The sequence below is a fragment of the Enhydra lutris genome, unplaced genomic scaffold (genome assembly GCF_002288905.1).
Source record: "Enhydra lutris kenyoni isolate GAN:26980312 unplaced genomic scaffold, ASM228890v2 scaffoldscaffold63, whole genome shotgun sequence".
Lineage (NCBI taxonomy): Eukaryota > Metazoa > Chordata > Mammalia > Carnivora > Mustelidae > Enhydra > Enhydra lutris.
The window spans coordinates 6,384,685-6,398,727 of record NW_019154147.1 but is presented as its reverse complement, the minus strand read 5'-3'; the positions used below and the strand labels follow the sequence as shown (position 1 = coordinate 6,398,727).

At 35.6% G+C, this 14,043-nt stretch overlaps 1 protein-coding gene across 2 annotated transcripts in view; it reads right to left on the bottom strand.

The window, feature by feature from the left end:
• Nucleotides 1-14,043, bottom strand: part of LOC111158795 (arginyl-tRNA synthetase 2, mitochondrial) — a 59,833-nt gene that overhangs the window by 20,251 nt on the left and 25,539 nt on the right. For both annotated transcript variants that reach the window (XM_022521049.1, XM_022521048.1), the window contains exons 5-8: nt 11,999-12,096; nt 8,744-8,799; nt 6,313-6,396; nt 3,529-3,605 (exon numbers count right to left, since the gene is read on the bottom strand). In XM_022521049.1, coding sequence (XP_022376757.1) covers nt 3,529-3,605; nt 6,313-6,396; nt 8,744-8,799; nt 11,999-12,096 — 315 coding nt within the window. The remainder of the gene's footprint in view (nt 1-3,528; nt 3,606-6,312; nt 6,397-8,743; nt 8,800-11,998; nt 12,097-14,043) is intronic.

The following is a 14,043-nucleotide window of genomic DNA, read 5'->3' as shown; positions in this document are numbered from 1 at the left end:
TACAAAAACTGAGAAACTGAACCTGGGGGATACTGATCATGGTGCCATTCAGAGGGAGGCAGGCCACAAATGGCCACTGGATGGCCACAGCCAAATTCAAAACAGATACTCCGGAAGGTTGAAACCGTGACAAGTAAACTATCAATTGTGTTCCTGGTACAGCAATCTGAGGATGGGAAAAAGGAAAATGTTATGTAAGTAATTACAACCAATGGAAATGAAGGGCCACAAAGGCATTCTATAATGCCAGTGGAGGGCATGGCAATGCAGTGAGTACTTGGGAGCCAGACTGCCTATGCTAGAATCCTGGGTCTAGCCCTTGGGTTCTTCATCAGTACACTACATAATGAAGTCAGGTTCTGAGGAATGGTAACTACTGTATCCTACAATAGTTAGTTCTTCCCTAGAGCTACACAATAGGTTTTATATTACACAACTTAATGATTACAGCTGAAGTCCAGACTGTGATGCCACCAGCTTTGGTTTTCTTTGTTAAGATTCCTTTGACTATCTGGGATCTTTTCTGGTTCCATACAAATTTTAGGATTATTTGTTCCAGTTCTGTGAAAAAAGTTGATGGTGTTTTGATAGGGATTCCACTGAATATGTACACCGCTCTAGGTAGCACAGACATTTTCACAATATTTGTTCTTCCAATCCATAAACATGGAACGTTTTTCCATTTCTTTGTGTATTCCTCAATTTCTTTCATGAGTGTTCTATGATTTTCTGAGTACAGATCCTTTGCCTCTTTGGTTAGGTTTATTCCTAGGTATCTAATGGTTTTGGGTGGAAACATAAATGGGATTGACTCCTTAATTTCTCTTTCTTCTGTCTTGTTGTTGGTATATAGAAATGCACTGATTTCTGCATACTGATTTTATATCCTGCCACTTTACTGATTTCCTGTATGAGTTCTAGCAATTTTTAAGCGGAATCTTTTGGGTTTTCCACATAAAATATCACATCATTGGCAAAGAGTGGGAGTTCAATATCTTTGCCAATTTGGATGCTTTTCTTTCTTTTGATGTCTGACCACTGAGGCTAGGACTTCCAGTACTATGTTGAACAGCCGTAGTGAGAGTGGACATCCCTGCCATGTTCCTGAACTTAGGGGAAAAGCTCTCTGTTTTTCCCCATCTAGAATGAATTCTAGAATGAAATCTAGAATTGTGGGTTTTTCATAAATGGCTTTTATGATATTGAGGTATGTACTCTCTTTCCCTACACTGTGAAGAGTTTAAATAGAAGATAAAGGGACAAAAAGATCCATAAGATCAAATTCACTCAAAATTTAACCACAAAGCATAATGTATGGGGCTGGCAATAAAATATGAGGAAAACATGGTCCTTCCTCTCAAAAAGCTTACAACTAACTATAATTTCACAAGGGAAAAACCAGGGATCCAACCAAGGTACAGGTTTTCTTTTAGGAACAGGCTAAAATAATTTATTAATATATGCCTAAAGCTCAGAAAAGAGAAAGAAAAAAAAATTCCTCATTTATGCTACATGTTTTTGTTGAAGGTAATCTGTAATGACAATTATAATTTTAAAATGAAAACTGGGTCTGCAAAAATTAGTACAAAGATAAAATAACCTGGTGGCTGCCACTTTAGGCTCTGCATTTTTTTTCTGTCCTGCAAAGGAAGGAGGAAGAGAGCCAGTTAGCACCTAATGGATTTCTCTCTTTTATTATAAACAGCAAGGTGGGTGTATTAGACTTGTTCTCTTTTGTTTATACATGTTGCTTCCCTATGAAGCTTCTAGGCAAAAGAAGACTTAATGAAAGCAATGTCACTGTTCCTCGAGGTTTCAGGTATTCACAGAAGTGCCTCTGCCCTTGTTCCTTCCTTATGTGCATCCATCAATTAACAACCTCTATATAGAGGTGCAATCTCCCGCTTTTTATGAGTCTCAAAACCCTGGGGATCTGTAGTACACTGAATAGAAAGAAACATACATTTAAGTTTCTATGGAGTTGAAACAGACTTTACTAAAATATTTAAAATATTATGAGCAACAATGACTTACTATTTTCAGGATTAAATAAAACCCCTGAGGTAGCGTGGGAGAAAGAGGAAAATAGGAACTCTCAAATTTTAGAGTACTCAAATGTACTCTAAATTCTTAAAAATGTTCTCCTAATGACAAAAGAGCTCTGAGCAAGTATTTGTATTTTCTGTGGCATCAGTGTCTCTGTTGGCCCAGAGCTGAAGAAAGGTTCATTAACCTTGTGGTAAAAAAAATACTTGCCATTTCCAAGTTTTGAAAATAATACAATAAAAATTCCAGGCACGAAGGTGGCATGCTTTACTTATGAACATCCATAAAGAATTATTAATTTTAAAACTCTTGCTTATCAGTAAAACTCAATGGAAAAGAGAAAAAAAATCTTTTTGATTACTTTTCTAAATCAAAACGTAGACATTTATAGTACAGTGCAGGCCCAGACTCAGGAGGTAATTATAAACCCTTAAAGATCTTTAAGCATTACAATGTGATTTTTCTTAAATTTAACTACAAAGCCATAGGAGAAAAATCACTTATCAAAAAGGAAAATGATGGGGGCACCTGGGTGGCTCAATGGATTTTAAGCCTCTGCTTTTGGCTCAGGTCATGATCTCAGGGTCTTGGGATCGAGCCCGGCATCAGGCTTGACAAGGAGCCTGCTTACTCCTACCCCTCTCTGCCTGCCTCTCTACCTACTTGTGATGTCTGTCAAATAAATAAAATCTTAAAAAAAAAAAAAGGAAAATGATGAAGCATTCTTGATAGCACTGGCTAGAGAAGCAAAGCATTATTTTGCTAAGTGCTCTTCCTCACACACAGGAATGAGAGCTTTAGTCGATTCCCCGTACAGCACCAACACAGCTAATGTTGTACTGGTGTTTCTTTTTGTGAGGTCCAGAAGCAGCAGAGGTAACAACTAGGATGATGAAAAGGAAACACATCCCTGGAGATTAATTGGACAGAAAGACCTTTACTAATGAACTTCAGGAAAAACTGAGGACAAGAATCAAAGTACCCAAGGACTAAATGAGGCAGAAAAGGAAGGAGTTCACACTGGGCAAAAGCCAGGAGGAGCTTTTGAAAAAAAGCACACACAAATTCAGAGAAACATGTGTACCCTCCCAACCACAGCTGACCAAGAGGAAAAAGTATATACTCAAGTTTTTCAATTCTAAATGAATTATAGTTATTGCCATGAAGGCAGCTACAGTTACATAGCAACTGATGAAAAAATTAAAGAAATTTGTGTTGAAGCTATTGTCTTACGTGTTTATTCTAAGACAACTCTATATCTAGAGAAATACTGTCCCAAATCAACTAAAACAGAAATAAAAGACAAACACTTGGATATGAAAAGGAAAAGAACTCCCTAGTAAACTAAAAACATTTTCAATTGTTTCAGTTCCCTGTTTTAAGGAAGGTTTTTTAAAACCTCTGGGATTAAAAATTAATCTGCATAGTACTCTGAAAATACAAAGTTAAGACATTTTCCACTCTTCTTTCTTGCCAACTTACTTCAAAGAGATGCTGTAAAGGATTGGACTGAAGTTTTTCTTCATAGCCAAACAGCTGGAAGCCAGTTCCCAGAAGACCTATCACAATAATCCATAAATGAAAACATTATAAAATGGCATAGTAGAGAACAGACATGGCAGGGAACAGGTTCAGTTGTATCAAAAGATCAAGCTCTCATAATTATATGTCCTGAGAGTGCTGCAAACATACGCTATCATCTTCAGCTACCCCATAAACTCATGTAAGTTCAATTCAATGTTCCAAACCACAAATTCACTATATTGAATAGATCACTGCAATTAACTTCACAGACACCAATAGATTATGAACTCATAAAAGGTAGAGTCTAGGACTAACTTGTCTTTGTACTAACAGTGCCTAACACTTCCCTAGCAGACATAATAAAACAGCTCTCCTAGGGAAGGACATCATGATGCTAGAAACTGGATGTTTAAAATTTCTGAAAACAAATTAATGGGAAGTGATTTCAGAACTTTCTTACTAAACTTGTAGGTGTTAAAATAAAACAAAGGTAGAAATTGGCTTGGTGTTCTAATATTAGTTCTTAAACCAATGACTGAAGGAAAATAATAAAAGATAAAACTCAAAACATACCTGATTACCTCTCCCATTCAAGGTGGCCAATCAACAAAATTCTTTTTTATCTGGCCATGTATTTGTCTCTTATTTGTCAATGGTTTTTTGGGGTTTTTTGGGTCTCTGATGATAAGTTCCAGCATTCAGGGTTAGTGTTAATTTGAATCTTAGTTTTTTTTTAAATAATAATTGAGGTAACAGACAATGAGTACTTATATTCTTAAGATATTCTTGCTAAAAGACGACCACGATTTCAGTTTGAAAGGATATATGCAGCCTGGGGTCAAGAACAACAAAAGGTTGTTTAATTATTTTAAAAACCAATCTGTTTCTACAACTCTATCAGTTACTAAGCTTCAGATCTAAAGAAGCTATTGTTGGGGGCCTTGCTGATGATTATTTTTCTATAGAGGCTCAGCAGAAAGCAGGATGCTACTGAACATGAAGATATAAAATATTTTGGAGCTTTAGACAGAATAGAAGGATGAAAGAAAAATGTACCAGCCCTATTCACTTTAAGCAGAAACAAATGTGATTATGATTCAGGGTCTTGGGAGCAGAATGTGGAAAGATGCCCAGAGTATCTAAAAAATGGAAATAGGAAAAGTAAAGGCCAATCTCCATTTAACATTCAACCTAATATATTTTCAAAAACTAATTTTGTGCTTAGAAACTATCTGCCAACTTTCAATAGGAGATAGCTGAAACAGCCCAAATTTAAAACTCTTCAACAATGATGGTTATAATGGAAATGGTGACAGATCATTAACCATAGCAGTCCTTTAGAGAAACACTGCAATAATAAAATCCTGAAGCTAAAATTAAAGAATACCATAATCACCATATTTGCTAATGCCTGCGAAATGCATAAATCGGTTAAACTAATGTAAAGTGGATACCATCTATTAAATCTGACTGTTGAGCCTCAAGCCTAAACCTCTGACTACCAGCTGTTGTGAACTGCAGGTGGGTCTTTAAAATGCAGGGCATGTTTTCTGATTCCCCCACAATGAATACTAATGGCACTGATAACTGGTTTAAGTTCTACCCTTTTTAGAGTCTAAAAGAGATTTTTATTAACTGAAATGAAAGAGAAGATCATGATAAATCTGTCTTTTGGAAACTGATTTCATTTCACTAGATACGACAGAACATAACAGTATCGGTGAACTTTAGAACTGGCAGTGCACGCCGCACTTTATAGAAGCTTTAAAATATTATCTAGTCTTTCTTTTGGATTAGTACTATAAAATACTTCCCACGACAGATTCATTCATCACTCTTAGTTCTTCTTATATGCCATGCACTATGGACACAAAAATAATGAAGACACAGTCCATGCCTTCAAGGAATATATCAGCTAGCAGGGGAGAGAAGCACACAAATTAAGAACAGACTACATACAAGCATATCTGAGTACAGCTGGATACTAGAAACATAGTGATGTGAGATGGAGGCAAGGGTCTATCTGTGTGACACAAGGGCTGGATCTTAAAACACACACAGTAGTTGCCAAAGGTTTTGAAAAGCTCGCATTTCACATGCTACTACCAGTACTTTACTACCTTAGCAACTTCGTTTTATCTTGCCCTTCCTTGATTACTGGTGTTATTATGAGCAAGGAATGGTTCTGAGTAAACTCACGGCATTACAGATAATTTACGGCATTCAGTTGTTTGGGTCTTACTCCTTTCTGACCCCCTGCCACTGTACAATTTAAGAAGGAGCCAAAGTATTCCACTTTCTTTTTCCTCTATGCCACTGGCTCAGTGTCTAACAGATAACCCTCCATGTATGATGGCCCAGGGAGGCTGGACTTCACTTGTTCTAAAAATGGCAGGGCTGTAGTTGAGAAGGGTATATATAGCTAGACTTACTGCTTTCCTGGTACATTCACTTCTGCATTTGACAAATGTAAGCTACTTTTCTTTAATAAAACCACAAAAGCCTGTATTTTTTAGGTATTTCTCTGAATGTGTGAAGTTTCTTCTCTCAAACTTATCTGTGTAGTGAGAATTACTCTAACAAATAGAAAACAATCTTTATGCAAAAGAGCCATGAAAAAAAAAAAAGGTAGGAGGCACTAGTTTATCCATGGATTCTGCCTATATTCTGTCAGGATCAAGTAATATTAAAAGAAATTAAACTTAACAGTGAAATGAAAGATAAAATCTCAGACTTACTTACCAAACTGCATGCCCCAATCTCCAAGGTAATTTATTCTGGTTACTTGATGTCCTAATGCTTCTTCGAGATTTGCTATAAAATTTCCTAGTAATCAACAAAATAGTTTCTCATTCTTGTTATCCATTTTGGCATAAGAACCATGTGCTTCTGTATTATCAAAGCGTAACACAGAAAATTTTTTTTGACAAAATTTACCAACTCGATTTTTTTTACTAAAATATTCATTATGGTGTTTTCATCTACATTAGGAAAGGGAGTAGAGAATTATTTTGGGGGCAGTTAGTTATTCCAAAGAATCTCACAATTTTCACAACAACAGTATTTTCAGCAACATCCATGGGAGTTGGGAATACAAGTTAGAATAACAATTTCAAAGACAGAAAAGAACAGAATCTCAGTAATTAACAAGAAATAATTTGGCTAAGCCTTAAAGAGCCTGAGCCATACTGTGTCTTTTCTTGATAGCTCACTCTTCCTTCTTTGAATCACTTAAGTCTGTCTCCTCATGCCTGCTCCCTAAGAGTACCAGGGAGTTCAAGAACTTCATCTTCTTATACTGCTGACACTGGTTTGACATTCAGCATCCACTCCACTCTCCTAGTGTGCCCTCCCCTGCTGCAGAGGCTGGAAACCTAAAAATTCCATTTCTCAGAAGCTCCTGCAGTTAGGGTTTCAGGAGTCATTTACGTTTGGGCATTCAGATACACTGTGCATGAGACTTAGAAGGCAGAAATGAAGTGAAAGGGGGAGCTACTTCTATTTTTTCCTGATAAGCATAGCTGTGGAGTGTGGAGGCTTTTTTTTTTTTTTTTTTTGGTGGCATCACTAGTAGAGAGCACAGTATCCTGTCATATGACTTCCACGGGAACTGAAAGGATATGGGGCTGCCTTTTTTGCTAATATGAATTCTAGAAAGCCTGACAGGTCTAATGGCAGCTTCCTGTGACTGTGATAGCATGGTTGCCACAGGAAGGGACTGCAGAAAAGGCAGAAGCTCTCTTCATGACCAAGCTCTATGGTACGATTTTGGGAGTCATTTAGGTTACTTAATCCAAAACTTCTTCAGCACTTCCAACAACTTTGCAAACTATTCAGTATCCTGTAATAAATCCTTGCTTGCTTTTCCAACAGTGGATTTAGTTTTCTGCAAATAATCCTTCACCAATATACATATCTGACTTAAATTACAACAGCTACTTTTCTAGCTTCCCTACTTTTAGACTTTCGCAGTCTACATACGTAGTTCCAACAGCAACCTTCTTCAGCTGCTACTCAAACTATATTCCTATTTTTAATTAATTTTTAAATTAGCAACTTATTATCCTACAAACCAACCAAATGACACAAACCTAGGCTTTTGGAATGATTTTGGAAAATTTACTTTTGGCATATGAGTTTCCATAGACCACAGTTAACAGGTTTAACAAATAGGACTGTTGTGAAATTAACTGAACTAATACATGAAAACTTCAGACATGGTAAATGAATTCCCAGTATTCTCTCTTCCTGGTCCAAAATTTTCCTTAACAACTTTCAAACAACTTTACTATGCTCTGTCCATCATTTATTTTTGGCCTGAGTAAGTAGCTTTTCATATATAGTATGTTTTTTATATTCTTTTTAAAATCAAGTCCTGTCATTTTCTCTCTTAAAATGCCCCACAAGATCTTTCCAACAATGACAGGTGACTCTAGTTCATTAATGATCTATGCCACAAAGTAAGGGCTGCTTCAACTCTTAAAAGTATTCAAATGACAGGTTAAATGACTCTCCCTCAAGCATGTAATAGATTTGCATACCAGAAGATAACACTGGATGAGAAACTTCAAAGTCTCTTTCAATTCTAACTGCAGTTTCAAACTGGGCTACTGCATCACATCATGTTTTAAATAAATGAAAATCTTAGCATATACATCTACACTGAAGCATTACAACTATGAAGTACAATAGCAATCTTTCTTAGAACAGTCTTATTTCAATTTCCACTCTTGAATGCTCCAGTTAGTACTCAAATGATTGAGACTGAGCTTCTTTTTTAATTGAGATATAATTAATATATAACACCGTTTCTTTTTTTAAAACAAAGTATATGAACCAAAAACCTGGGGGGATTATTATCATCCCCATGTAACTATCTTCATTTTGCATCTTTCAGATCTTCTTTATATGCATACATATTTTTAAAAAGTTAAAATTATTAACAAACCTAACAGTTAAAATCAGTTTGAGTTAACCTTTTGGTTTTGAAACGATTTTTTTTTTTTACTTCTAAACCAATTTTTCCCATTTTATGTAATATTTAATTAGCATCAAGCTCATATAAATTTGAACTTTGTTTTTTGTCTTATTGTTATTTAAGCATTAAACCATTAGAATGCATTATAAAATACTGCCCCAAAGTCGTGTTTTGTATGAAACTAATGACACTTACCTATGATGGTAGAACGCAAATGTCCAACATGAAATTTTTTGGCAACGTTGGGTGAACTGCAAGTAATTCCAAAAGTTATATTTCTGTTCTAAGAACAAGAGTTCTAAAATCAACTAGGTCATGCCTCCACAGTTTAACACAATTGGGGATTAAGGCCTTTGGTAATTTAGGGCAAAGATAAGTGAAAAATTAGAAATTTAGAGCAATGATAAATTAGAACTCAGAAAGAATCATCCTTAGTGAAATTGATCCTGTCACTCATGAGGTAGTACCATACACAGAGAATGGCACACTTAGGAAAGATACATTTAAGGATTGATAAAAAGGATGAAGAAATTCAGAGATATTTTTCTGACACAAAAACAATGCAGATTATTAGGAATTAAACTTTGTGTACTAGATGTAAACTCTTTATCCTCTAAAAAATTACTGACCCCAAAGAAATTTTGTTTACATTGGGTATTATCTATCAAAAGTTGTAATCGATAATTTGACAACAGCAAATGTTTCTAGAGCACTCACTACCTGACAGGCACAGTTTCATGCACTTTACATACATTAACCCATTTAATTCTCCTAAGAGTTGCGAGCTAAGGTGCCCTCATCTCTTACTTTACAGATGAGGGGACTAAAGCAACATGGAAAAAGGATAATGAAGCAAATGTGGCAATATCTTGACGACTCTTGAATCTGGTGAAAAGGATATGGGACTTAATTATACTGTTATGTTCTGCATATGTCTGAAAATTTAACACAGGTTTCTCAATATTAGAAAATAATAAGTTAACTTGAACACAGCTAGATAAAAGTAGTAAAATGAGAACTTAATTTGATCTATTTCTAAAGACTTATATAAAGGATATTATAATTTAAATACTTGATGCTATATTAGTATGTGCACAATTGTGAAATTATGACACTACAAGAATGCTCATTTAATCATTATTGAGGAAGAAAGCAAATGTCCTTCTATAGGTTAAAAAACAAGGAATCTTCCACTTCCCACCAAGACAGAATAATAAGGATGGGATTTACCCTTCTGCCTTAAACAACCATAAAACCAGAAAAATATATGAAACACTAGTTTTATAAACTGGATGGTGAAGGACTGTGATCCCTGACAGAATGAGAACAAACAAGTTTACCCCTAGCAAATTAAATAGCAAATCTGTGAGCTAAAGCAGAGAAATCTATAGCGTGGAATGTATTAGAAAAGAAGAAAGGTTTCAAACCAGTAAGTAACCTAAGGTTCTCGTTAAGAAACAAGAAAAGGAGGACCAAAATAAGCAGAATAAAGTAGATTTTATTTTTTAATTTAAATTATTCATGGTAACAGATGTTTTTATTTAAATTCAATCAGCCAACATATAGTACATCATTAGTTTCAGATGTAGTGTTCAACAATTTATCAGCTGTGTGTAACACCCAGTGCTCATTATTTCACATACCCTCTTTAATGCCCATCACCCAATTACCCCATCCTCTCCATCTACCTCCCCTCCAGCAACCCTCAGTTTGTTCCCTAGTTAAGAGTCCCTTACGGTTTTTCTCTCTCTGATAACTTCCTGTTCAGTTTCCCCTCTCTTCCCCTATGATCCTCTGTGCTGTTTCCTACAAAGTTGTTTTTAAAAAAATGACAATAAAATACTATGAAATAAAAATAATAAGGCAGCTGAGAGACACTGAGGAGAGAGAGAGATGCCTGGCCAGCCCTCAGGTAAGCTGCCAGACAAGTAAATGAGTCACCTGGATTTCTAGCCCCAGTACAGTCTCTACATGACCAGAACTACAAATGACAACATGCAAGTCAAAGAACCACTGCGCTAAGCCATCCATGATTTCAAGAGCTACAGGGTCATGAACATTAAAATGGTTGTCTCAAGACACTAGTCATGAGTTGATACACTTTTCCTTAAAGAATCAGACAGTAAATATTTTAGGCTTGTGGGCCACCTGATCTCTATCTCAACTGTTCCATTCAATTCTACTCAACTGCCACTGTAGTATGAGAAAGCAGCCACTGTAGTCAACATGTAAATGAAAGTGCAAGCCTAGTTCCAATAAAACTTTATTTACAAAAACATATGGCAGGTTGGATTTTGCCCATGTGCTGAAATTTGTCAATTCCTGTATTAAATGTTAGAGTAGCTTGTTATACAACTTTCTTTGAGGGAAAAGAGCAGGCAACTTTCTTTGAGGGATGGCCTTCATGCAATTCCTCTCTGGTGTGAAGATGACCTCATGAAGTCCCTCTCCTCTCTGTGATACAACTAATGTCTAAACTCAACTTAAAATATGATTGGGGTGTAATGGTAGTATAAGATTTATCCATAATATCTGTTTACTCCATAGGAGCATGAGTTTACTCACCATCAGTCCTTACCATAAACAAGTTTACTGAATCTCAGAGAGTCTGTCTTTTTTGAGAGTGGCAGAGACAGTACAAGTGAGGAATATATAAAACCTTCTCTTGCCTCTGGTTATCTGGGTGCTGACCATAACTAAGTCTGTTACCACAATAAGTCATAATAAAGAATTAGGAAATCTGAAATAATTCCCTCATCATTTTTTAAAAAATTCTCCACAGGAATATATAGTTAAGAAAATAAAAGGGTACAGCAAGTTCTAACTTTCCAAATGGGGAAACAGTTCATCAAGACTCGTTCACTTTTAGGAAGGCAAATAAAATTACAATATAGTATCTCTGATCTTTTCCATGAGCTGTCAACCGGTCAGCTATCTCTGAAAGTACTCCCTTTCTGTTTTGGTTGCCTAAAAACAGCTCAAAAATTAGACAGATATACTGACAGTGCAACAGGAAGTAATGAGAATTATTTAGAGGCATATTAAAACTTAAAACTAGTTTTCTGTAATTTAAAAAATATACATTACAAATACTACAAAGGCTTTGTTCTCTGGTAATCACATTACTTTAAAATTCTTAATATGGTAGTAACCATTACCTCGGCTTTAAGAGTCTACAAAGATGGAATAAGTACTTCTTCTAAAAAAAAAAGTTAACTATTAAATACTTAATTAAAAAAACCCATAATCACCAGACTTTTTTTTATTGGAGTCTAAAATTTTTATTCATGGTACAGTGATCAGTTCACTGTAATATTAAGAAAATAATATAATCTCACTGGTTTTCTGTTTTTCCATGTGTTATATCCTGAGGCCCCAGATGATAATGGTAAAACACTTACCTGCCCAGCTACCTTGACTAACCAACACATAAAATGAGTAGGCACTCACCTGAATTCAACCACGATCTTCTTCTGGGGAAGACCAGAGAAAAGCTCGCTTTTTAATCCATATTTTGAGCCATCATTGATTACTTGTTGTAGTACTGTCTGAAAAGTAAAACACATGGAATTTACAGAATTTACATGGAATTTACAGAAAAAAAATTGCGATTTTCTTAATTACTTCATTTACTCATTCTAATTTACAGATCTCAGAATTTCACAGCATTGTCAGCACCACCATGTTCTGTTGCTAATGCTAGTCAAAACAGTAATAACCAGAACTAACATCTATGGGGGCTCTGTGCCCTTTTTATACATCACCTATATTCATTCTTACAGGAACCAATGATATAGATATTATACAGATAAAGAAACTTAAGTTTAGGGAGGTTAAATAACTGTTGAAAGTCCCACAGCAAATAGTAACACCAAAACCAGAAGGAGCATCTAATACTTATTGAATGCGTACTATACGCTGGGCACTGTTCTGAGCATTTCCTATGTATTAACTCACTTATTCCTCACAACAACCCTAGGAGATAAGTATTATTTTTTATGAATGAGGAAAGAGAAGCACAGAGAAGTTAACTTTCTCACCATCATACTCTATTAGGCTACATGGCAAAACCTTTTTCACGCCATAGCTAATGTGTTAACTACTGCATGCCACTGCTACTTTTGTATTACTAAGGATCACAAGAAATGGTAGAAAACAAATAAAAAATTTTAATTCAAATGCCTACTGGCTACATATACAAAAAACAAGGAAAACTAACAGAAACAACCGAAACATATTCCAGGTTCATTTCTAGAAATGTACATAGGTTATATGGTTCACAAAATTCATACTTTGTTTTTTGCTAATGGTGTGATGTGTTTATTTATAAATGTATTTATTTTTTAGTTAGGGGTTTGAATTTACTGTAATGGGCTATTTACTCTTACATTGGTTTTACTTCACAAACTGGATTCTGAGTCCTAAATATGTAGTTTACAATGTGAAGAATTTTACTATCTTAAGAGTTTATTAAGATGCTCACTTAATGGAAAAGGCAGACAAAGCAGCAGGAGGTAGCAAAGCAATACTTTTAAGAAGCATACAAAGTGCTCGGTTAAAGTCCAGATGCTTTTATGTTATCTTTAAGCCTCACAATCTTAAAAATGGACATTTCCCATTTAATAGATGTAAAAACTAAGGTTCAGAAACAGTATGTAGTTGTACAAGGACAGAAGAAATAATATTCCTTTCACTCACACTATATAGTAGGACACAGAAAGAAAGGATTAACATATAGAGACATTAAAGAGAACAGTGCCTGTTATACCTCAGGGGCCCATTAAATGTTAATTATTTACTCCAAGACAATAGCTGACAAGGCTGCAAGTAGGTAGGTAAATATTAGTGAGGAGGAATTCAGAGTCAGATTATTCTGAAGTTAACATTCTACCCATCCATGTCACTTTCCATCCCTTTATATGTAATGGATGGTAGATTCCACAAAAGGCAATCATAGGAAGTTAAGCTCTCCCTGAAAAAATGACCCTTAGTTCATTGATATTTCTCTAGCACAAACAAAAAAAGCAACTTTAATGAAGGACTATCTTACATGCCCCACTTCTAAACCTTCCATTGACAATCTGATCCCTCTGCTACCTAGAGCTTCCTTTTCTACTATTCACTCTAAGGGCTCTCAAAATTAGAATGAGAAATGCCACACCTGGGGCCCGTGGGTGGTTCAGTCAGTTAAGTGTCTGCCTTCAGGTCAGGTCATGATCTCAGGGTTTTGGGATGGAGCCCCACATCGGGCTCGTGCTAGGCGGGGAGCCTGCTTCTCCCTCTCCTCTCCGTTTGCCCCTCCTCCCTCATTGTGCTTTTTCTCTCATAAATGAATAAATAAAATCTTAAAAAAAAAAAAAAAGAATGCCACACCTAACTGAATGCTTAAATTGTTTAATGCAGTACTACTTTTATGAGTACATTTTTTTGTAAAATAAAAAAAAAATTAAACGAATAAGGCAAAAGTCTAGAGTCCCTTTTGATCATCCACCCTA